This window comes from Apostichopus japonicus, chromosome 22, assembly GCF_037975245.1.
Source record: "Apostichopus japonicus isolate 1M-3 chromosome 22, ASM3797524v1, whole genome shotgun sequence".
In the NCBI taxonomy this organism is placed as follows: domain Eukaryota; kingdom Metazoa; phylum Echinodermata; class Holothuroidea; order Aspidochirotida; family Stichopodidae; genus Apostichopus; species Apostichopus japonicus.
In genome coordinates this window covers 15555855-15580717 of record NC_092582.1, presented here as the reverse complement: position 1 = coordinate 15580717, position 24863 = coordinate 15555855, and the positions used below count along the sequence as shown (strand labels likewise).

General features: G+C 38.5%; 3 protein-coding genes across 5 annotated transcripts in view; 1 reads left to right on the top strand and 2 right to left on the bottom strand.

Annotated features, from left to right (window-relative positions):
• The window catches only part of LOC139964275 (ATP-citrate synthase-like), a 30996-nt gene extending 29342 nt beyond the window's left edge, over positions 1–1654 (bottom strand). Inside the window, exon 1 of the mRNA XM_071965746.1 lies at positions 1057–1654. Within this exon, the coding sequence (XP_071821847.1) occupies positions 1057–1227 (171 nt within the window). The 5' untranslated portion in view covers positions 1228–1654. The remainder of the gene's footprint in view (positions 1–1056) is intronic.
• Positions 1655–3598: 1944 nt separating this feature from the next.
• LOC139964278 (flavin-containing monooxygenase 1-like) lies at positions 3599–15565 on the top strand. The gene is made up of 7 exons (XM_071965756.1): positions 3599–3748; positions 6605–6743; positions 7969–8439; positions 9103–9158; positions 9542–9935; positions 11379–11623; positions 12103–15565. The coding sequence occupies exons 1-7, from the start codon at positions 3716–3718 to the stop codon at positions 12412–12414; spliced, it is 1650 nt and encodes a 549-aa protein (XP_071821857.1). The 5' UTR covers positions 3599–3715; the 3' UTR covers positions 12415–15565.
• Positions 15254–21277, bottom strand: LOC139964281 (glutamate--cysteine ligase regulatory subunit-like). Of its 3 annotated transcripts, none has more exons than XM_071965760.1 (4): positions 21133–21277; positions 19072–19277; positions 18349–18463; positions 15254–16328 (listed from the first exon to the last, which is right to left on the bottom strand). In XM_071965760.1, exons 1-4 carry the CDS (start codon positions 21140–21142, stop codon positions 16153–16155), a joined length of 507 nt encoding a protein of 168 aa, XP_071821861.1. In that variant the 5' UTR covers positions 21143–21277; the 3' UTR covers positions 15254–16152. The 3 variants fall into 3 exon arrangements, with proteins under 3 accessions (XP_071821861.1, XP_071821860.1, XP_071821862.1); XM_071965759.1 differs by lacking the exon at positions 21133–21277 and adding an exon at positions 20677–20837; XM_071965761.1 differs by lacking the exon at positions 21133–21277 and adding an exon at positions 20015–20075.
• Between the last annotated feature and the right edge of the window lie 3586 nt (positions 21278–24863).

Below are 24863 nucleotides of genomic sequence, written 5' to 3'. Positions count from 1 at the left end.
TCATAACTCTGATACTTTGATTATTTCATGTGAAAACACATGTGCACGATACAAAAAATGTTATGTACACAGTAAAATTAGTAGATTGCAAGGAAACAATATGCCTACATAATGAGATCATCATGTAAAACTCAATCAAGTACATTTAGATAAATTTCAAACAGAAGTGCTCAAATTCACACAGAAGCACTCAAATTCGAACAGAAGCACTTGAACCTTTGTTTATATTTTTCAGATACTGTATAAAATACTATAAAAGTAACTACGATAAAAGTAAATCATAATGCTAATTTTTATATTTCTAATTCTTATACTTCTATTTATACTGGACAGAATGAATGAATGAATGAATGAATGAATGAATGAATGAATGAATGAATGCATGAGTGGATGAATGAATGAATGAATGAATGAATGCATGAAGGAATGAATGAATGCATGAAGGAATGAATGAATGAAATAATATAATTACAAACAAATCAGGTGTTCTTTAATCAATTTTACACTTTACAGCTCCACTAAAAATATATTTTTTCAAAACTACCTAGTCACATATATAGATAGTTGTCAATTGATTGTATGACTGACTGTCAGAGTCAGACCATGGCCCTGAACAAGGTGACTCAAAGTTCAACCCAAAGTCATAGTTTGGTGTTCCATGACAAATAGCATACATGATGCGGTAACTGATATCTTCAACTTTTACCAAGAAAACAATGTAATTAGCAAACATGTAGTTCTTGGATTTGTATTTGCCAACATGATAAAAATTCACTCTTAAATCTTTCATTGGAAAAGATGGATCCCAGCAAACTGTTCCAACTGTATATAGTTTTGTTCTGCATTGACAATAGCATCTGGGATTTCTTTGAGGAATGGTTATACTGTATGACTTCTTTACCCATACTGAAAACTAGCGGGACACAACATCCTATTAACATAGTTTTACTTCAATTAATTGGTTCAGGTTTTTTAGGTTTAGCCTGCATAAATACAGTAACAGCAAAATGCTTTTTAACTATAACTTAGGGTTAACCATTTTAAGCAGTCAGTTACCTTTTCCTTCAGCCACGTATGCTGATGAAGAACTTCATGGTAATTTCCACCAATTATACACTCTTTATGCAAGCTTATACAGTCTGGTTTCACTATGAGGTGTGAAAGATGCATGTACAGAATGCCCTTCCCATTGGCTTCAGTTATCATACTTCCTCCAACTCCTGACATGATCTTGTGGCTTTCAGTAGCAGTTACAGTGTACAACAAGGATCCAAACAAGAACTGCTCGGTTGTACTTGTACGTAGCTCAAGTATTATCGTTACTTTTACAGAAGAGTGTAATGGTAAAGAAGCCTGGTATTATTATTATGTTGTGTGTAAATACGCCACACAGCCGTCTCGGAAGACAGGCCTAGCTTACTGCTTAGGCCCTTTTTAGTCTTTGGTAAGGCTACACTATAGCGTCAGGCTATCTACGTTAGATCTAACCAAATCGGTGCTAAGGGAATAATTCACTTAGTTGAACCAAAGGCCATGGAATCTTGCAAAGATGTTTATGTGCGTGGAGAGGTTATAATGTCCCATAATCAGTTGCTGGTACAAGATCCCGTAGTCAATTAGTACTGGTTGTATGGCTGTTTTGTGTGTACATATAGTATACATTAATGAAGTCGGCATCCTGCACGCAGACGGCGTGTATACAGATACGGGAAATACCCTACTTTTGAGATTGAGTACGTATGGCAAGCCGTTTTTCTTTTTTTCGTCAATTGTTGATATCAGGAATTAATTGTTGATATTACCAAATATTTGCTGAGGTCCGTAAATGATTTGATGATATCAACAATGTTTTGCTGATTTTACCAATTCACGAATAAAATTAAAACGGCTTGCCGTACGCACGTATTGTTTATATGTATTTATATCAGGAACTGTTCATACTGTCAGTCCTCATGCTTTGATACATGATAACCGAGTACAGTAGACAGTGGTAAAAGCATTGCAAAATTGTGCCAACTTGCTTTTATTGAAGAAAAAAAAATCTGAAATGAGGTCAATCAATTGTTACAAACGAACTCTCCATGAATCAAGTGATGAACAAGCAATGTACCTTTTTGTTTGACCATATGTGTACACAATCCCATTGTACACAATTGGAGATAAAACAAATAAATGAATGAATGTGGTTACAGTCTCAATTGTGTACCTTAACATACAGGAACTGGTTTGAGAGTGCATGTGCGCATGCTAAATCTGTATGCTTTCTAGTTACAATAATTTTGCTTATGTCTTCTGTTTGTGTGAAGGGGGAATTGGGTTGTTTCTTTCTTTGTTCCTTTTTTGTATTTCGTCAAGCTCTTTTAGATTTTGTATTTCACAAAGCACTTTGAAATTGTCAGTATAGATGGAAGGCGTAATAGAAAAATAATATATTACGTTTCATCTTATGACATCAGAAACTTGTCATTTTTTTATCATTTGTTTGACGTAACATCGTCATGACCATACGATTAATCTCGATGTTGGGGACTAGGGGTTGAATGTGGATCAAGTCTGTGCCCAGGCTCTACCTTTGGTGACTTTTCTTATATAGTGTACCAGTTGTTCAATTCTTTTCTCTCTCCCTTTCTTTCTAACCATACGCGACTAGACTTAGAGGAAAGCATGCCTGGTCTGGTGCATGACAGGCTGTCATCGATGGCATGGATAATATGTTCTCAGCCACGGGGGGTAAGGTACCAACTAATAGAAAGAACTACAGCCGAATTATTGTTACGTCGCTTGTCATAGTTTGTTAGACTTAAATGCTTTTTGCAGTCAACATATTAATTGAACAGCTTTATGCCAAGAGTTGTTGGGATATATGAGGCGTTAATTTTGGCATGCAAAATAGACACATGAAATTTTATTTGTTACATACTTATGGAACATTAATTTCCAGGAAGTGTCAACTCTACTTAAATAGAGTGGACTGCCTATAGAGAAGATTAATATATACTCAAAAAAGAGAGATGAGACTGAAAGAAAGTTGGTGTCCTCAGGGATGTAAACACGGTTATTATTGTATTTCGTGAATCGAATCTTACTGTCGTAGTTCCTTCATATTGGCCTGGGACACTATTAAGCAGGGACGTTACGTGCCTCCGGGACGCACATCGACACGTGCTTCACTCCCTATCTCTTTTTGTGGAACACCTGAAAGTGCCTCTTTTCATGAATTAGAAGTTCCCTCCTATTTTCATTACCTCTTTTACAATGCCCCTGTGTTACATGTTGCTGATTTTGTTTTAATAGTAAGTATTGAGGTCATCTTGTGGCTTGCCCCTTCAAATCAACATATCCAACTACCCATTGACATTAGCGAACTCCATCCCACTCCCCCCCCCCCTCACCCTTAAAGTGATACAATTTCTAATATCTTTGCTAGAACTACTCTTGATGCATATATTTCTTTTCTTTTAAGATGAATTGATACTGCAATCTTGTTTATACGAATGTTTTTCATGCGATGCTTCAACGTTTTTCTTATGCAGCGAAGACGAACGTTTTGGCCCTTATGGCGCTCCATATACCTAAAACAATAGAGAGGTTACTCATCATAACATTAACAGCTGTTGACTGGCCAGTATAAGTGAACCAAAATTAACTAGGCCTACGTGCACGGTGCAAGCAACGAGTTAAATTCATTAAACTCGTTGGGTGGAAGTCGAAGTCAATGCATGGAACTAAAGAAAGTCCTGTTTTGAAGGTAATTGGTATTTACGAATGATTATCTGTGTTGAGGCCCTGTCATTTAAGGTATTCTAGTATTAATTGAATTAGAATTAATTGTTGATATCCGTTCAGTTCAGATGCATGATCCAGTTATAAATAATGATAGTGAGGTTGTGTCAGATTTTAAATATTTAGGACTCATATTTAATCATACTCTCACTTGGCACTCTCATATAGGCTCAACACTTGCGAAAGTAAAGCAGCGGCTATATTGTATTTATAGGTTGGGAGGATTTGGTCCAAGGGCGGCGGAAGCACTTTTAATCTGGTGGGGGCACCGACATCAAAGGGCACTTTGCAGAAATTCGATTGGACTGATGCAGCCTGATATTTAGTACCCTTTTAACTCTTATTGTATTATCTTATTTGCGTATACACATCACTCCATCAACCCCCCCCCCCTCAAAGAAAAATGCATACTAGCACTGCAATATCCAATGTGCAAATTGGGAAACAAGGAACAAGTGTTCTTTGGAGACAAAATGAGGTGAAATCATGCTAGTTGCTAATGTAGGAATCTTCCCAATTAGAGTTTATTTCTTGTTAATATCTTAACAAATTTTTTCCATTCGAAATAGCTTTGAGTTTGACTCACAAAAATTCATTAAAAGTCAGGGGCGTAGCCAGGATTTGCAAAGTTGTATGCACGACTATCTGAGCAGAGCGCCACCATCGGTTGGCGCAGAGCGTACAAGAAAATTTTTGGTTTTACAAACCCCTCAGATGGCCGGAAACGGCCCTTCCCGAGTGTTCATCCTGGTTCCCTGGCGTCTTGCTAACTTGAGACACCTCAATTTTTAAGTAGAAAAAGGGCACATTTTTAACCTGAGGAAAAGTGCCCCCTGTGCCCCCCGGTTCTGCCGCCCTTGATTTGGTCTAGAACATGAGAAACAGCTTTGGCTCTTCCGTTCCATAGTGCTTTCACTCATGGTCTATTGTGCTCCTGTGTGGCTCTCTTCCTGTTTCAAGACTCAACTCAATCTGATTAACAGACATTTCAGAAAGTAGTATTCTATAGATGATCAGTACATTGAAGAAATTGTACTTCATTATGTAAGAGGGATTTTGACTGATCCTGACCATCCTCTCCATAAGTATTACACCACTCCACGTAGGTTGTATACCCTACCTCGTATGCGTACTGAACACTTTAGACATTCTTTTTACCGAGGAGTATAAAGCTTTTGAACTGTCATATAACTAGATGATATTTTTTTTATCATATTTTTGTATATATATTGCATATTTTTAAGCTGTGGAAATCATTTTATTATATCTTCATTTTATGATTGATATCAATAAATTTTACGTACTTACTTACTTAGGCCTAGTTTGTCCATACGTATCTAGAACTTTGGGACCGGTTTAGCTACACCCTCTTGCTAAGGAATAGTATTGTAATAACTAGCTTCGATAAGCTCCATCCATAGAAAATGGTGGGAGAAATTCACCCGATCGTCGGATCAACAAGGATGGCGCCCTTGATTATATTCTCGATCATGGCTTCAATAAGCATTTTTCTGGTGCTTATTTACTCCATTGTACAGTAGGTGAAATAAGTGATAGTTTGATAGCCAGTGCTGTGGCAGAGTGGGTAAAGGCGGAGGCATTTGAAGCAATGAGGCTAAGCAATCTGGAGATAACGGGTTCTATTCCCGGCCGTGTCATAGTAAGGAGGGTTTTCATCCAAGAGCAATCTACAGTTTTCCCATCTGAAAAGAAACAGTGTGAGCTCAGTGGTTTATGCCGGTGCCTTTCAATCATAAGGTCCCGAGTTCGAGTTACTCCAAGATTAATGTAAGATGTCTAGTTACAGAGTTATTGACAATTCATAATCATGGATGTTAAATATGAATCTAAGAGACTGACTTTGGTCAGCTTGCGGCTTTGATAAGCCAATGAGGCTTCTTCGCTAGTTCCTGCTTGCTGGAGGATTTAAAATACAGTACGTGTAAACAGACTTGTCTTCTGTCATATGGCTCAAGAGGACTAAGAAAGGTTGTTGCGGTTGGCACATACATATCTCTATTATTATTTTTATAATTATTATTATGAATGCAGACTTTCCAACAGTGAGGAAAATTTATGCGTGTGATCAGCGGCAGTGGGGAAGGGTTGTCCCCCTCCCCTTTGGAAAAATTTTCGTATTTTGACTGCCTAGATGCAAAATGGTGCTTTCTTTTTCAGTTTCTCTGAGTAAGTTTATATTGAGAATTTCATCATATATATTTTTGAACTCAACAAGCATGAAAATTCTCAACAAAGACTTTTTGTGAATCGATGAAAGTAATCACTTGCTAACATAATTGAACATTTATATCGGAAATTGAAGCGCACTTCTCAATCTCTGGTACCAACACCCCTCCCACCTGGCGTTTTCCACCACCACCATGGCAAATGCACTACTCTTGTAAGTGTAAGTACTCAAAGTTGCTTTGTGTTGTAGAGGTATGTAGCCTTTTTAGCATCTTTCAGGAAGGTTTTTCAGAGATTGTTTGTGGATTGCGTGTGACAAAGTGCACATAGCGTGTGAAGGGCTGGAAATGCGTGTGTCACACGCCAAATGCGTGTGAGTTGGAATGTCTGTGAATGTAAACGTCTTTTCTCCATTTTCTTTTTGTAACCAAGTAGTTAGGTATTGCTTGAGATTAATTGGTTGTATGATTGATGGATGATTCAAACCATGCCCATATTTAGCTGAAAAACCTATCAAAATTTCCAACAAAGTAAGAACGCATTTTTGTAGTAAAAATTCATTAGATGCAGGTCCAGTATTACAATCAACTTAAATTTATCTTTTAACCTCAAGCTCTATACTCATGATCCATAGATGGAGCCATTTTGCTGCGAGAGTGGATCCGTGAAGAGAATTGCAATTGTCGGTGCAGGGCTATCCGGTTTGACATCAATTAAGGCATGTTTAGAGGAAGACCTCCAACCAGTCTGTTTTGAAAGGACTGGCTTCGTAGGTAAGTCTCCATTAAGTAATATCTCCTAGTACAGTTCATCAGTCCTATAACCACACTTGTAATCAGAAATTTGGGAGTACAGTGTGATAAGACTTGTGCAGCATCCAACATCCATCGTTACGCCCTCAAAAAATATCGTGTAAAGTAAAATTAAGACTAAAGCCTTGTTCACACCTGAGAATGAAATGGGGATCTGATTGTTCACACTTGAGAATGCAATGGGGATCTGATTGTTCACACTTGAGAATGCAATGGGGATCTGATTGTTCACACTTAAGAATGCAATGGGGATCTGATTGTTCACACTTGAGAATGCAATGGGGATCTGATTGTTCACACTTGAGAATGCAATGGGGATCTGATTGTTCACACTTGAGAATGCAATGGGGATCTGATTGTTCACACTTGAGAATGCAATGGGGATCTGATTGTTCACAGTTGAGAATGCAATGGGGATCTGATATACCACAAGAGCGATCAACGTAGTAGTGTGAAACACATTCCGTACTCACTCAGGGTCTGATCCTGCAATTACCATCTCCCTTTTTTTTCGGAGAGGGTCGTGACCCAGCAAGAGCGACAGGCGCGTAGCCAGGAATTTGCCAAGGGAGGGGCGAAACTGTAGATTCGACATTACACACTATCTAAGCGTAGCGCCACCATGGTTGGCGCGAAGCATACACAAAAATTTTGGCTGAAAATGCCTCCCAGATCGCTGGAAATGGCACTTCCCAGGCCTTGTAAGTTGCATCTTATCATTTTCTCTTTTGAAAATACTAGTGATAACGTAAAAACATTAAAAAAAAAAAAATGCTCAAGGGGGGGCAGCTTCCCCCTTCGCCCACCCCCCCCCTTGGCTACGCGCCTGAAGAGCGACCAAGCTTGTTTTTTTTTGTATTTTTGGACAAGTTGGACAAAACATGCCTAAAGGGTCTTTGAGGTTAATACTTCCATAATTGTATTTATAAATAACAGCTTTTTTACTTATATAGCTAAGTGAATATAATTTTATTCACAAAAATGAGGTGAAAATCCATAGACTCTTAATGGAGGGGTCCATCTAGGAAGTTAGTATAAAACAAACTTGAAACAGTTCAATCTGTATGGACAAAACAAGGGGGCTTCACTGTCATAATTTGCATTTTCAAACCTTGCTCATGTTAAACAAACAAGGGCTTGACATGCCTTTATTTTAAGTATTAATGGTTTTGTTCTTTTCTTTTAGGTGGAATATGGGCTCCTCACAAACAAAATATTGACAAAGAAGGAGCCGTATATCCATCTTTAATATTCAACTCCAGCAAAGAGATGAGCTGTTTCAGTGATTACCCTTACCCCAAATCGTATCCACCATACATCCGACCGTCGCAGCAATTTGAATATCTCGAAAGCTATGCAAACCAATTTGGTCTTCACGATTACATCAGGTTGAATACAAAGGTGCTGGAAGTTTCTCCAATATATACTGCTGATGAAATCAAAGTACAGAAATGGAGAGTTCGATCCCAGAAACTGGATCAAGCTAACACTGTTGAAACAGAAGAGCTATTCGATGCTGTCTTGATCTGTATTGGTAATACAACAGAGGCAGTTGAGGCTACATTCCCTGACCAGGATAAATTCAGAGGTAAAATCCTGCATAGCTGTCACTTTCGAGAAGGATCTGACTACAAGGATGAGAAAGTTCTTGTCATAGGTAACGATAACAAGGTAACATATGTTGCAATGTAAACAATAATAATAACAATATTCAGCAGTTATTTTTACAATGCTTAAAAGCAACCACCAATGCGGGAGAAACCTCCAAGGGCTTATGGATTATAACTGACACGTCGGGTGGCTTGCATTTCAACATTTTAACTCAAAGTTGGAAACATTCATTTTAGAAAGTCATTTCAGATGGAAAAACTGTAGATTGCTCTTGGATGAAAAACCCACTTTACTATGAATCGGCCGGGAATCGAACCCCAAACCTCCTGATTGCTAAGCCTCATTGCTTCAAATGTCACTGCCTTTATCTGTATTAATGCATTTTCTGTAGCTGAAACAGAAATTTTTTCATCTCATGACTACCATTAAAAATTTGCCCTATACAGTAATAGCATGAACACAGATAATAAGTTTATTAAAGACAAGAAATATTTATTACTTGTTATTATCATGTTTATGTTGGAAAAGTAAGAGCATTTCCTTAAGGTTTCACACTTCTGCTTGAAAATTAATGCCAAGATCTACCACTACATATGCTTAAAAATGGAAAAACAGCTAGTAAGTTACAAATTAACACCAGCAGATTTAATGTACATACGTTAATTTATTTCAGCATCATTGGTTTTCGTTCTTCTTCTTCTCCTCTCAGGGGCAGCTTACTCAGCCGGTGATATTTCGGTGGATTGCTGCAATTTCGCGTCCCACGTAAGTCTCCAAACTTGATAATTTCATATCCACAATTTTCAGCTTCTCAAACTATCCTCCATCTGGCAGATGATAGTGAACCTCTGCATCTCACCACTTTCTCAAAAACTGATGACAGCTTTGATGAAAGAAGTTGTTTCAAAACCATTTAAGAACAAACGCAGAACCAAACCCCGGTCAAACTCCAAAATTCACAAACCAGAAATACTTAAACTCCATGAACGGCTCCACTCAACAACACTGCAAAATGGCAAAGTTTTGAATAGGTTCGAGAGAATCTGGCTCCTTCAACTGTCTCTTCCAGATTCTACCTCCCATTCCCTTTAGAATAATGAAATGAAGAAATTTGGAATTGACATCTGTATTCTTTTCTGGTCACTTAGGTATTTCTGAGTACCAAAAACGGCACCCATCCTCTGCCCCGTTTGGTTAACGGTGGTATTCCTCTCGATGCCATGACCAACACAGTCCTGGGAAGCTATATGCCCGGTTTCGTCATGAACTTCGTGGTGGGTCGTATCCTGTCGAGCACGTACGACCTCAGGGATGTCGGTTTAGCACCGAAGGACCCCGATGCCGTCGGTATGGCATTCATGGTCAACGACGAGATCGTTCCACGTATCGTATACGGGATGATTAGTCCGAAACCCTCTGTGGAAAGATTTACCGAGGAGGGTGTAATTTTTTCCGATGGAACTCAGGAAAAAATCGATACCGTTATACTAGCCACAGGCTATCATACCAAATATCCGGTTTTAGATGAAAAAATTCTAAGAGGTTAGTAGTCTAGTCGAATAACGAGGAGAACTGAGGGAAAAAAAGGTAGTTTGATAATTTGATATCTGACAATTCCATAGTTCCTGCTCAGTTCTGCTGGTCAACATTCTACATCAGTAAGTTCCTGTTTTAAGTTCCAATGAAATGGCAGGTTTGTTACATTTTGTGTCTTTTTGTCAGCAGTAGTGAATAGGTCAGAGCAACATGGGTAACCTTCATTTCATCTTAAAAAATTTCTAATCTGGGAAACCCAGGATTTTTTTTTTTTTTTTTTTTTTTTTTTTTTTTTTTTTTTGCCACCTAACCAAATAAACAATTGACTAAAAAATGTTAAATTGTCAGTGCAGCATATCACATTAATGTCCAGAGTTGTTGTGTTGGATCTAAATTCAGCTCGAATGAATATTTTAATTATAATGATGGAAAGGAGAACAGAGATTTTACTGGTTTTGAAAGCTAAATTCTATTAATGTAAATCAAGATGTGCTGACAGTTTTCAGAATCCTTTTACTCGTAGTGTTTGGTCATAATATGGACTTACAACTTACATATTGGGTAGGAAACACAGCAAAAAAAAACAAATAACATCTATATTTGGGATGGAATCTAATTGTTATTAAATCACAAAGCATGAATTTCCCTGTTTACAGTAAAAATTACAAAGTATGTTACCCATTTTGAAAAGGTATATGGGCAAATACAATAGTTATATAAATGCCAGTGTTTGCATGATTGCAATCAGGCTGATAAGGGGGCTTTGGTCAAGAGTGCTACAGCCCCAGGCTTCAGAGTGAATTTTAGGGCCCTGGGAAAATATGGAGGAGCCTGGTATATATGAAAATCACAAAAGAGGGAACCCTGTGACATGTTCAATGGTGTCTGCATACATTGAGAATTTCATCAATAATGCTATCTTTGGGATGTAAAAATATTGCTTTCCTCGGTGGATTAATGACTTAAATATGTATAACATAATAGGAAAACAAATATATTTACAACTCCATTGCCTTGGTGACATCATTCACTATGTTGTTGCCAGATGTATTTACCAAACATCAAATTGATTTGAAAAACATTCATCTTCGTGCACCGAGTTGGGATAATTTGTTCTATACTGTTCTGTCATGACCCGCTTCATAGCACTTGTATTGTCAGTACGAGCAGTATGAATATCATGTTTCTATCAGATAAAGGTTAGGAACTGTACTGTCAATACAAGTGCTTTGAATCATGTTATGGGAGGACAGTTTAGAGAGGTATAAGCATTAGGAAATTGGTCACTTGGTAATACACAGTGCTTGGGTTTGGCCGAAAGAGATGCAGCAAATGTCGAGCAAATTTTCTTAAGCAATCAGTTTCAGCTACCAGAATATCCGTTTTAAAATTCTGAGGATAACCAAAGCTGCTTCTTCAGAATGTCAAATACTTTCCTTTTATTATCAGATGACCCTCATGAGAGGAATCTGTATTTGCACATCTTTGCTACCACTCCCGAGCGACCGACTTTGGCTGTCGTTGGCATGACTTACCAACTTGGAGCAGCCGGACATGTCTTTGAAATGCAGGCTAGGTGTGCGGTCGCGGTCTTCAAGGGTGACGTCCGTCTACCGTGCAAGTCCATAATGGCAAAGCAGATAGACAAAACCAAAGCAGCTCTCATAGAAGCACATGGCAAGTTGAAATATCTGGTGAGATAAACACTCTTTCCTATTTAACCACTGAAATGTCAGGTCCTTTTCATAATATGTATCATACTGAGGGAAATTCCAGGACGTGTTTTATCTGGCATGCATAGTAAATTGCCACACATGCAAAGTGACCACTCTACTATGCTAATGCAAAGCTGTGATATAGCAATTTGTTTGTACAGTATGCAGGCCCTTTAACATTTTTGATTAACAACCTGGAAACTCAAAGTGGCTGTGTGAAGGTTTGTTGCGCATGGATTCTCATGTCAAAATATTGGGGGGGAGGGGGGGGGGGTGAGGAGCAGACAATCACAAGTGATCTTGTGTGAGAACCCTACTAAACTAATGTTACATCGTATTTCCCTGCATTTTCTCAGCTGCACTGTAAAATAGGCTATGACGACCATCATGGCACTCTGCTATTATTTTATCTGTCTGTCTTACATGTTTGGATTTCTCTCTTTTGTAATTTGTCAAAGGTGGCACCTGTACCTTACATTTGCCAACTCTCTCAGATGATTGGTTGTTATCCCAGTATTTGGCGTTACATACTTATTGGAGACTTCCGATTGGCCAGATGCCTGTTCTTCAAGCCTTTCTACCCATACGTGACTAGACTGAGAGGAAAGCATGCCTGGTCTGGTGCACGACAGGCTATCATCGATGGCATGGATAACATGTTCTCGGCCACGAGGGGTACGTCTATCCCAAGGGCCGGAAGGAGATACAGATGGGTCATTGTCATGCTCCTGGCCCTGGTTTGTGGGGAATATGTGCTTCTGCAGTTTTGATGCAATCCGCTCAGAATTGAACATTTGTTGAGCAAGATTTTATGATACATTATTAGGTGTCACGCTATGAAATTTAGCCATTTTTTTAGATACCTCACATTCATGCAATTGTCATTCCAGAAAAATCTACTTCTACATGGAGCTTGAGCAAAATTTATAGCAAATTGATATATTTTAAATGTACATATTTGGAATTATAAAGATAGGGAAGGGGGACTTGGTGGGGGAGGGAGGGGGGGTGGAGAGTTGGACGTGGACACATTTTGGAGTTTTTATGCAATGATACCTCAACTCTTTAACTCAAAATTAACTACAATTAAGTATTACATTGTTTTCTCAGAGAATCAGGATATAAAAACAAGATTACCTTATGACTGATGATACAAATTTTACCAAAATGCCTTGATGTCTTTCTTGCATCTTAAATACATCTTTAATACATATTAGATCCCTTATTTTACAGGTGATAAGTCATACAATTAATAAAAAAAATTATTCCTGGGAAAAATTGTTTCCTCTAGCAGGCTCATTTTCATCGTGGTGAAAAGAATTGAAAACTTATATAATCGTGAATAGTAATCACATTATATGTACATGGTAAAGTAGAGCAAGAAAATGGTGAGTTGAGGGGTTGGAAGGGTAACGGGTGGGGGAATTGCAAGGGGGAAAAGATGGGGGTTGCAAGGGTGAAGGGGTTGGAAAGGGTGGGCAAATGCAGTAGGGAGAAATATTGGATGTCACATATTATATGTTATAGAAATCTAGTTATAAGGGATGTTGATAATGAAGAATGACATTTAATTTATTACATGGTGTTTGCTGATTCATAAAATCAATCGATAAATATATTGTTAACTACTTTGGTCAATTTACCAAGTGCTTTGAAAATGAGGTAAGCTTCATTGGTATATTATTATTTACCAAATTATTATTTACCAAATTATTAACTAAATTGATAAATATATTGTTAACTACTTTGATCAATTTACCAAGTGCTTTGAAAATGAAGTAAGCTTCATTGGTATATTATTATTTACCAAATTATTATTTACCAAATTATTAACTAAATTGATAAATATATTGTTAACTACTTTGATCAATTTACCAAGTGCTTTGAAAATGAGGTAAGCTTCATTGGTATATTATTGCATAATAACAGTAATGACATAAAATTTATTTTGATATCCTGAAATATATTGCTATATTTGAAATTATTTTAATATACTAAAAGCTGTCAAACTACACAAATTTTTGTTCTTTTCTTCTCAAATACCATATTTACCTGGTGCTGCATGAACTTGATATGAGCTGGATAGAAATGGTAACTACTGTGGTAAGCCTGACCAGAACTATTGTTTTTGTTATTCCCAAAGGTCACATGAGGTCAGTCAAATATCAAAATCTGAAAACCTTGTAAATACCATAGCGAAGTACCTAAACATCATACTAGGAACAATTAAATGTATTTCAAATGAGAGACATGATGCACAAGAAGGTAATACCTAGGGGGTTTAAGAATGGGGGGGGGAGGAGTGAAATTTACAAGGCAGTTTACAATCCTTCCCCTTGGACTCGCACCAGCCCTTAGAAATACATTCTAGAAAAATTAAACACCTCTCTCTCACATGCATTTTTGTGCTTTAAACTCGCCATGATCGAATTAGAATTACTTTAAAAGGCTGAAACTTCCCATGGCTGTAGTTCCTGGAACCCTAATTATTAGTACTGGAGTAACACTCTTATAGAATTTGGAATAATTCCTCTTTCTAACATGTATTTTACTTCTGAAAATGCAGATTTCCCCAAACCCCACCCCTTCGTACTCCTGGCCAGTAATAGTGCAAAGTTGTAATTATGAAAAAAATTTGCTGTCTTCGTTGGTCTTTATTTTGCAACGTTGCTTGACCAGTCACTGCAGTTGTTCCCATAAAAGCTAGTCTGTCTTCAAATTGATCTAGCCCCCCCCCCTCTTTCCCTGACGAATGTATCCCTGGACCACACGCTTCAGTCTAGAAACTATTATTTCTTCATGGTTACTTCTTTCATCGAGATTATAGCAAAACTATTTATTGATTGTTTTGGCTATTATTTGTTTCCAATCTGTCTACTTAGACTACATAGTATGACAGAATGTGATTGGAATACAACATCAATAGCAAACCAGTCAGATCTGCCAGAGTTCAAATAAACCTTGATGTTGGTTTACGTTAAACTTCGCGTGTTTTCCTTAAATTTGTATGTATTGTGTTATACATATGTAGCTGCACTGATAGACAGTATTGTTGCTGTGCTAGTGGGTCATATTATAACCTCTTTTTCAATTGCAATTTTAATCTAAAAAGCCTGAATAGAAACGTCCAAAATTGCTGAAACAAGAAAACATCAATACTGCATTCTGAAACACTTTTGCAGATTAATTCAACCATTTAGCGGAAGTATTCAGTCAACTTGAACACATGCGCGAAGTTAGGGGAATTTTTTCCTTGCTTCGAGCAGTTTGACTCCCGGCCTTGACAAGATGATGCTACCTTTGCGACACTTTGTAATATTTTCCCATCTGGTGTTTCTTCAGTTTCTTTTTGCAAAAGATTACCAACGATTTCTAAAAACACAAATTAGTCAATAAAAGCAGCAGCATCTGTAAACTACAGGTTTGTAAATGCACAAATTATTTATTATTGACGAATATTTCGATATGAAATTAGTCGGTTTATGAGACTCGTCAAACGTTGTTTGCCTTTTCTCGTTTATAGTTACGGTCACGTGACGCGGGCGATGTTCTGTAAAAAGTGTATGAAGTCTTATTACTCAAACAAGATGCAGTTTATAAAGATAATAGTCACCTTTAGCCTTTAGTTTATTCTCTTATGCAAAGTAGTTATTCATAATAGTTATTATAGTTAATCAAAATAGTTATTCATATATGCAAAATAGACTACATACCTCTCAGTAATGAGAGTGAAGGTAGATGGTTCAAGTTTGGCATGAGAAGCAAACATCATTTTAATCTTTTAAAGACAGCTTTAAGCATCTGGCATGCAGTTAAAGGAAGCAAAAGAGAGAAAGAAAACTGATAACAAACCAAACTGCCTTTCAACAACAACAACAACAAAGTTGCTTGTGTTAACATAAACTAAGTGAATGTGTAAAGTGAGAAAGCTTGAATTATTTAGTGTCAACAAACTAGCAAGGTATCAGCTTCTGTTGAAGTGCATTTGATGGTGTTTACAAACTACCTTGCTTAAAAGAGGATAGAGAATTGGAAATTGAGCATGAATCTTAGTTTCAACTGTGTGTTTTTTTTGTATATTATCATCACTCACTTGTGTCATGTAAAATTTAATTTACATATTCAATTGCTCACTAAGTATTAATTGAGACCTGCAAAGTTGAGAATATTTTGTTTCTGTTTATACACTTCTTTAAATAATGCTTTGATTTGATCTAATCTTCTACAATCCTTTCAGACTAGCCTCAGCTTTGCAGTAACTTTTCAGTTTGTTTCTGTTTGGGCCCTGCTATGAAATCTCCTAATTGCCGGTGATTGATTCTTCTAATAATGAATGGAATATCTGTTGCTTCTTCTGATCATAAACCTTGAACTTGCTCTGTACTGACACAAATCACAAACAGAGGGAGGAAAATTGCCGCCACCACTTAGAGATTGGAGTTCCCCGATTGATAGAGACAGGAAGCGAGAGAATAAATCAGGGAAAGTCTTAGAAAGTTTGACATGTTTTAGATGTTATTCAGGTTCCTTTGTGCCCTGACTGTGTAGCCTTTACGTGTGATCACTCCCCTACACCTTATGAGGGCGGTGTACCTCAGGACCCAGCTCGTATGCCAGCCTTGGGCATCCAAATCGGAAAAGGATTCCTTCATCAGCTCCTGAAAATCTTCGGCTGGTAGAATTTCTGAATAAAGAAAAAGAGAGTGTACAATTTTGTTGCATGTTTTGCAGTGGGTGTTCCTATGTTAAATGTCCTAACTTGAATGTGTGTGGGGTTTTTTTCATTTCGCTATAAGTATGTGTGTCATAAAACATTATTGGATTATTAAGTACGGGAGTATGTTCAAAACTTCGCACACCTCAGTCACAAACTCCACACTGAACAAAACAGCATTTTTTTCAGTCTTTTCACGGCAGTAGTCATGGTGACTGTGTATTTTGATAATACTGAACTTGTGAATGTTGCAAATCTATGGCAACTTGTCATTGTACCTTTCATAGCAAAGAGCCGCTTTTCGATTCAATCGACCTTTGAACTCTGACCTTTCCTTCTGAAGGTCCACAAGACATAAATAAATCCCTATCACAAGGGATCTTCCTACCAAACTGAAGAATTAATTTTGGAAATATGGCTATTAAGATCAGCCAAATACACGCACATACGCACTCTAGATTTCTTCAATCAAATTGTACAGGAAAGTGCTGTAAGTCTTTGGGCATCTGTCTGTGTGCATTGGCTTCACCTTTTCATGTTTAGGAACTTGTATAAAAGTCAGAAGTCTATTGCCATCAATACATCTTGTCTTCTGAATTGTGCCTAATTTATTGCGTTGACCTGCTCTTACAGTTCTCTATCTATACTACAAAGAAAACTAGTTTTTTTGATCGCCATCTTCAAGCAACAAGGCAAAGCAGTTTCAGGGAAAGACCACTGTCACAAGAATATGTGCCTGTTATACACTTGTGCAAGTTGGTTTCCTGATACAAGGGTATATGTGGACACACTGCAAGAACCATATTGTCAAAACAATGCACGTGCCGGCAGGCATGTTGACTGATCTCCTTCGTTCTGTGTACATAAGAGCTACAGTAGTCTTGCATCTAATATCTTGATTATACCTTTGATGGTTCCAATCAAGCGAATTCCTTGTTTTCATGTGAAGGTCCCCTTTGACCTCAATGTCCCCCTTTGACCTCATTGTCTGAAGATATTCTGACATGCCCATCATAGTCATGGAGCTTGTAAGTTCATTCAATGCTCCCCCATCGAGTTACAGCAAAAGTAGCTTTTTTGCACAACTTGAAAGTGAATTTTGACCTTTTATTGGCCTTTTATCAGTTGCCATGGTTACCACATATTTTTATAGTACTTGACATACCAATTATTCTTGTTAGGGTTTCAAGCCAGTTCACTGTTCTCCCTTGAAGTTATAGCAAAAAGTGAGTTTTTGCCTTTATTTGACCTTCCCCTCTGACCATTAAGGAGGAGTGTTTTACACAAAATTGCATTTAGATATGCATAGTAACCATTGAACCTCTGACCTCCATTACATGGAAACACACATTTTGATAGTACTTGACATTCCCATTAAACCTTAAAGGTTGTGGACATTTCAATATTGCCCCTTGAAGTAAAAGCAAAAACAAACAAAATCACTTTTCACTTAATTTGACCTCTGATCTTTGACCTTTCATTCAGAGGGTCTGCAAAATACCCAATAATGGGGCACCTTCCTTCCAGGTGTGAAGAAAATCAGTATAGCCTTATAGGAGTTGTTGAAAAAAACTTGCAGATGTAACAGACACACATAAACACTCAGACAGACAGATCATTACCCTTCCCCGAAGCTGTGGACGTCCCGTCACCCCACCATGGGTGGCCCACCCCCCCTCCTCCAAGGCACTGGCTACTCAGGAATATTAAATGTTTACCTTGGCATTCTTGCTATGGCAACTGAGATAGCCTTACTAGGCTCCGATGAATAACAGACTATAATATCTCATTCTCCCTGTGGGGGAGCCACGATATAAAAATAACGATAGTTACTCGATATCAGGCATTCAAATACCAAGTAAGAGATATGCTTAAATTTTTCTTCTCAAGGTATTGTGATTAAAGTGTATTCACTTTTCCTAGATTTGCTTGGTCCTCGAAATGACCCTGAACCTGACTGCATCAATGGTTGCCACTTTTTCACACTTACCTAATGCATCCCCATGTGTGAGCAGCTGGATTTTCTTCTCTTTGGAAAAAGCATTGAGGTCTGGAGGAATGATGCAAGAGGATACCTCGTTTACTTGATCGATACTTGGTTTGACCTAGAGAGAAGGATAGAAAAAATCAACATGATCTATTTGCCAAAACAAAATATATATGGGGTCTTTTTCACACATGTTATTGCAATATTACTGGTATCAGAATCAACATACGATTGAAAGACATTAAGAATGTGACTTCTTCAAAAACAAGTATGAAATCTGCACTGGAGCCAGTGGAGTGGAAACCTACAAGGGTGATACATTGTTAACATGGTTTGATTTCATAGTTAAAAGTACAGTACTGTACTAAAAGTTGGCTGTCCAACCATGCATGGAAGTATTACCTTGTCAGACCAGTGTTCTTATGACCTAACTTGCACCAAACACTAACCTGAACTGGTAAACAAAGGATTTTATAATAATCAAAGCCATGAAATTTGTTCAATTTCATTGACTGAGCACCAGTATACAAGTTGAAAGGAAATATATCTAGGCACTTATTTGATAAATTGATCTTTACCTACTTAAGAACCAACATATATGCCATTCAAGGCACCTGCATCTTTTAGCAATGGGCTCAAAATTCCAAAATGAAAAGCTTTGAAAATTTCTTAGCCGCAACGCAAAGTTTCATATATTTTAGCCTAATTTCTGTAGTCGACTTTTACCTTGGCCCAGTTATATAGCTCTTCCAACGCTGGTTTCTCAAGGTCACAGACACCCAAGGTCTTAATCTGACCTTTGTCCACCATCCTCTCCAGGACTGACCAGAGTGTCTTCAAGTGATCCATGTGGAATGTTTCAATTACATTTGGTTTCTCAGAGACGGAGAGAAGCAGCACATCGATTATGTCTGTATCTAATTCTTTCAGAACTGCAAGAAAAATTGTAAAGAGTGGGCAATCAAGTCTTGCTTGTGGAAAAGACTTCTTCATAATTCACAAAATACTCTTAGCCACGGACAGTGACTTGCACCTTGGGTAAATAGTGCTAATCAATGGCCATTGCTTGGGAATGGAACTAAAAAAATATGACACTACTGTACTACATTCTATTGCAAATCTTTATACTTGTCAATTAATTCATTAGTGTAAGGTAGTTTGTGTACACAAGGTGAAACACGATTATGGCATCACATAGACCAAAAAAGCGAACAAAAAAAGTTAAAACCACTTCAGTGTTTAGGATGTGAAACACTGAAAATGTTACATTTTCAGACTTTTTAGGATAATTTTATGGGTAATCAATAAGAACGATTACTGAACTATCAACTATGATTCCTACTAATTCCTTAGACACAATTCCTTCAATGAGAAATCTTTCAGCTTCATTTTAATTATAACAGTTCTAGTCTTCATCATCAAACATCAACTGGAGATAGAAATGTGATACCTCAAATGTGCTAAATGACACAAAGGACAGAAATACAACAAACCCATTATTTATTTGTTCAATATAAGATCATTAATGCAACAATATTTAAAAAGTGGATGAGTGACCATTATTTGTGTTTCTAGCATAGATCTAGTGGCCATACTGCTAGTAGCCAAACTGATGACCAAATAAAAGCTTTCAGAATCTTTCGTAGAGTTATTGGCAATATCATTGTACCTCTATGAATAGCATCAACAATTACTTCTGGGTCTGCATTACATTATTTATACTCATGGCAAAATGGATGAATGAATGAATGAAATAATATAATTACAAACAAATCAGGTGTTCTTTAATCAATTTGACACTTTACAGCTATACCAAACATATTTATTTCAAAACTACCTAGTATATAGCCAGTTGTCAATTGTATGACTGACTGTCAGACCATGGCCCCTGTGACTCAAAGTACAACCCAGTCATAATACAGTGTTCCATGACGAATAGCATACATGATGCAATAACGGATATCTTCAACTTTTACCCAGAAAACAATAATGTAATTAGCAAAGATGTATTTTTTGGATTTGTCTATTTGCCGACATGATAAAAATTCATTCTTAAATCTTACGTTGGAAAAGAATGCTCCCCGCAAACTGTTCAAACTGTATATAAATTTGTTCTGCATTGACAATAGCATTTGGGATTTCTTTGCGGAATAGTTGTACTGTATGACATCATTATACCTATACTGAGAACTAGCGGGACACAACATCCTATTAACATAGTTTTACTTCAATTAATTGGTTCAGGTTTTTTTAGGTTTAGCCTGCATAAATGACAGCAAAGTGTTTCTTAACTATTACTTAGGGTTATAACCATTTCAAGCAGTCAGTTACCTTTTCCTTCAGCCATGTATGCTGATGAAGAACTTCATGGCAAGTTCCACCTATAATGCTTTCCTTGTGCAAGCTTATACAGTCTGGTTTCACCATGAGGTGTGAAAGATGCATGTACAGAATGCCCTTCCCATTGGCTTCAGTTATCATACTACCTCCAACACCTGACATGATATTGTGGCTTTCAGTGGCAGTTACTGTGTACAACAAGGATCCAAACAAGAACTGCTCGGTTGTACTTGTAGCTCAAGTACTATATTTATTTTTACAGAACAGTGTAATGGTAAAGAAGCCTGGTATTATTATATGTTGTGTGTAAATACGCCACACAGCCTTCTCAGAAGACAGGCCTAGCTTAGGCCCTTTTAGTTCTTTGGTTAGGCTACACTAGCGTCAGGCTATCTACGTTAGGTCTAGCCAAATCGGTGCTAAAGGGAATAATTCACTTAGTTGTACCAAAGGCCATGGAATCTTGCAAAGATGTTTATGTGCTTGGTGAGAGGATAATGTCCCATAATCAGTTGCTTTCCTGGTAGAGTGGTACAGGAACCCGTAGTCAACTAGCATTGGCTGTTGTATGGCTGTTGTGTGTGTATATATGGTATATATTACTGCAGTCGGCATTCTGCACGCAGAAGGCGTGTGTACAAATTATACGGGAAATACCCTACTTTTGAGATGTGCACGTATGGCAAGCCGTTTTTCTTTTTTCGCCAAATTGTTGATATCATGAATTAATTGTTGATATCACCAAATATTTGCTGAGGTCCGTAAATGATTTCATGATATCAACAATGTTTCGCTGATATTACCAATTCACGAATAAACTTAAAACGGATTCCCATACACACGTAGTGTTTATATGTATTTATATCAGAAAATGAGAGTAACTGTTAATACTGTCAGACCTCATGCTTTGAAGCATGATAACCGAGTGCAGTAGACAGTGGTATAAGCATTGCAAAGTTGTGCCAACTTGCCTTCATTGAAAAGAAAAAGCTGAAATGAGGTCAATCAATTGTTACAAACGAACTCGAATCAAGTGATGAACAAGCAATGTACCGATTTGTTATGTGGTTACAGTCCCAATTGTGTATGTTAACATACGGGAACTGGGTTGAGAGTGCATGCGCGCATGCTAAATCTGTACGTCTTTCTAGTTGTACAACAATTGTTCTTATGTCTTCTGTTTGTGTGAAGGAGGAAAGGGGTTTTTGCTTTCTTTTTCCTGTTTTTGTATTTCGTCAAGCTCTTTTAGATTTTGTATTTCACAAAGCGCTTCGAAATTGTCAGTATAGATGGGAGGCGTAATAGAAAAATAATATATTACGTTTCATCGTATGACATCAGATAAAGAACTTATCGTTTTTTATTATTTTATTGACGTGAAATCGTCATGACCATTCGATATGTTGGGGGACTAGAGATTGAGTGTGGATCCAGTTCATGCCTGGGCTCTACCTTGGGTGACTTTTCTTATGAAGTGTACCATTTCTCTCTTCCTCTCTTTCTACCCATACGCAGGGGCGTATCCAGGGGGGGCGCAACAGGCGCGCGCCCCCCCCTATTGGCCGTCACCAAAAAAAAAAAAGTTTAGCAAAAAAAAAAAAAAAAAAAAAATTGATGACGACCTTTATGTGAGATGTCGGTGATCGCTCAACCCCCCCCCCCTCCCGTATGCTTTATGTTATGGGTATGATTAGCGGTGCCCTACCCAAAATTTTGTTGTTTGTTTTGGCGTTCAATAGCGCGTATGGTGGGCGGAGCCTCAGCGATTGATTAACATGTGCCTTAACTCGTTACAACTAAATTAAAACTGGTTTTTCCTCTCTCCGTCTCACAGAGATCCTGGTCTTAACAAATTGGCGACCCTGCCAGGACTGAAGTAACCACTAGATTAGACCACGATGGAGACGGACCAAAGCACCTCAGCCGATGATGCCGCTGAAACGGATATGAGGGAAACAGTAAAGATGTATGAGCGGAAGCTCAAGGACTTGGAAGCAGAGTTTGAAAGATGTCTAGGGGAACTAAAAGTGACCACGTCAACCTCTGAGAAGGAAAGTCACCCTCCCACAGATCATGCTCTGCCATACAAGAAAGAGTTCAAGATACAAGGACAGATCGGGGACCCTGGGCAACGTGACAAGCTAGCATTCATGTCTCTGGTCCACCAGATTGACAGTGGACTTAAAAGAGGGTATCCTGAGAAAGAAATTGTAGAGGCTGTAGTTAGGGCTGTTACACCTGGTTTACAGCTAAGGGACTACTTGGAGGGACGGGACGACTTAGACCTTCCCATTACCAGACGTCTGCTGAGGGCTCACTTTCAGGAGCGGGGAGCAACTGAACTGTATCAGGAGCTATGTGGTATATCACAGGGTAGAATTGAGACGGCCCAGAATTTTGTCCTCCGTGCCCTGGCGTTGAAGCAGAGAGTACTCTTCGCATCAAAAGAAGCAAATGCCAAATTCAAATATGACCAAACCCTTGTAGAGTCAATGTTTGAACATGCAGTGTCAACTGGGTTGTCGAATGCGGAAGTTAGACAGGAGGTAAAGAATGCCTTCTCCAGCAACAAATGCAGCGAGGAAGACCTCCTGGAGAGGGTAAACCAAGCATCCCATTCCGAGGCAGAAAGGGCGAGAAAGATGCAACTGAAGAAGCCTGTCACAGCTTCAGTTGAAATGACAGGTAATGACCGACACAAACCCAAAGTAAAGAAAGAGAAGAGCCCAAACTTGTACGAAGAGGTACAACTATTGAAGACACAAGTGGCTGAAATACACAAGGCCATAACAGAAAGGGGAAGGGCGAAAACGTTTGAGAGGAGGCCCCGGGGATGCTCCGATTGTCAACAGGATGGTATAGGAGACAGTTGCCGCCACTGTTATAAATGTGGTAAATTTGGTCACTTATCCAGGGGATGTTTGGCAGGTAAGCAACAGGGAAACGCCAACAGGTCTCCTCTGGGGGACGAGAAGGGACCTCAGGCGATGTCCATGCAGTAAATGTAAATGGACTGGAATGTCCCGACTTGCTTAGACAGGTTGCTATGAATAACGATTGGTCTCGAAAGAAGAGAGAGAAGATTGTTGACCTAGTGGGTGAAAGGTGCGTTGTTAATGGAACCCTCAACGGGATTGATAGTGAACTGCTGTGGGATACAGGTTCAGCAGTATCTTTAGTCTCGGACAGTTGGGTCAAATGTCACCTTCCTCATGCCGAAATAAGACCAGTTGAAGAGCTCCTAGAAGGACAACATCTTGATTTAAAGGCTGCAAATGAGATAGAGATGCCATACCTTGGGTGGATCCTAGTGGACCTTCGCATTGGAACCAAGAGTCTTGGGGTTCCAATGTTGGTGTATCCTGGGAGTATGAAGTCACCATTGATTGGGTACAATGTCATTGAACATCTCATGGGAAACTGCCAGAAAGGCTCTAAGATAAGTACCCTTGTGCAAGCAATTCCAGGGAAAAAGAAACAGGATGTTGAAGCCTTGGTAAGGTTAATTGAGGCTGGCATGGATGAAGACACAGTAGATGTAAAAACCCCAAACCTGTATACACTGATACCGCCTAGGGAATGGAGAGATGTGGAATGCATAACAAAATGTCAACTGAATCATCAGAGAGTTATGGGAGGAACCGAGGGTGTATTTGTACCAACACCTGCGACTTCTGTACCAGAGGGGCTGCTCATACCTGAGACGGTAGTCAAAATGCCACAAAGACGTTGTGTTATGCTACCAGTTTTCAACTCTACTAACCATGACATACAGTTGCCAAGACGTACGGTTATCGGAAACATTGAGCCATTCCGGTACATTGGTAAGGTGGCTAATGGCAGACACGCAGATGAGGCCACCCTACATGGAGATTGTATGTCTTTAGACGTAAATACATTGGATAACTCTGTACAAAATGCTAATGTGACTAGTGATCAGTCCAGTGAAGATGTTGACGAGTGGTGTCCAGAGGTGGACTTCACATGTCTCACACCAATGCAACAAGATGCTGCAGAGAAAATGCTGAAGAAAGAATGTAGAGCATTTTCACAGGATTCCATGGATACAGGAAATTGTCCCGACCTGAAGATGAAAATTAATTTAAATGATCCAGAACCAGTCCAGAAGAATTATGCAAGTATTCCACGTCCACTTTTCAAAGAAGTTAAGGAATACT

What these genes read in the sequence shown, in the direction of transcription:
- LOC139964278 (XM_071965756.1), top strand. Translation starts at nt 3,716, where the DNA reads ATGCATGGAACTAAAGAAAGTCCTGTTTTGAAG. An exon ending in TGAAAGGACTGGCTTCGTAG is followed by an intron (nt 6,744 to 7,968) that starts GTAAGTCTCCAT and finishes CTTTTCTTTTAG; the next exon opens with GTGGAATATGGGCTCCTCAC. An exon ending in GCTGCAATTTCGCGTCCCAC is followed by an intron (nt 9,159 to 9,541) that starts GTAAGTCTCCAA and finishes CTGGTCACTTAG; the next exon opens with GTATTTCTGAGTACCAAAAA.
- LOC139964281 (XM_071965759.1), bottom strand. An exon ending in AGCTATATAACTGGGCCAAG is followed by an intron (nt 18,464 to 19,071) that starts GTAAAAGTCGAC and finishes CCTTCTCTCTAG; the next exon opens with GTCAAACCAAGTATCGATCA. An exon ending in CACACATGGGGATGCATTAG is followed by an intron (nt 16,329 to 18,348) that starts GTAAGTGTGAAA and finishes TTCTTTATTCAG; the next exon opens with AAATTCTACCAGCCGAAGAT.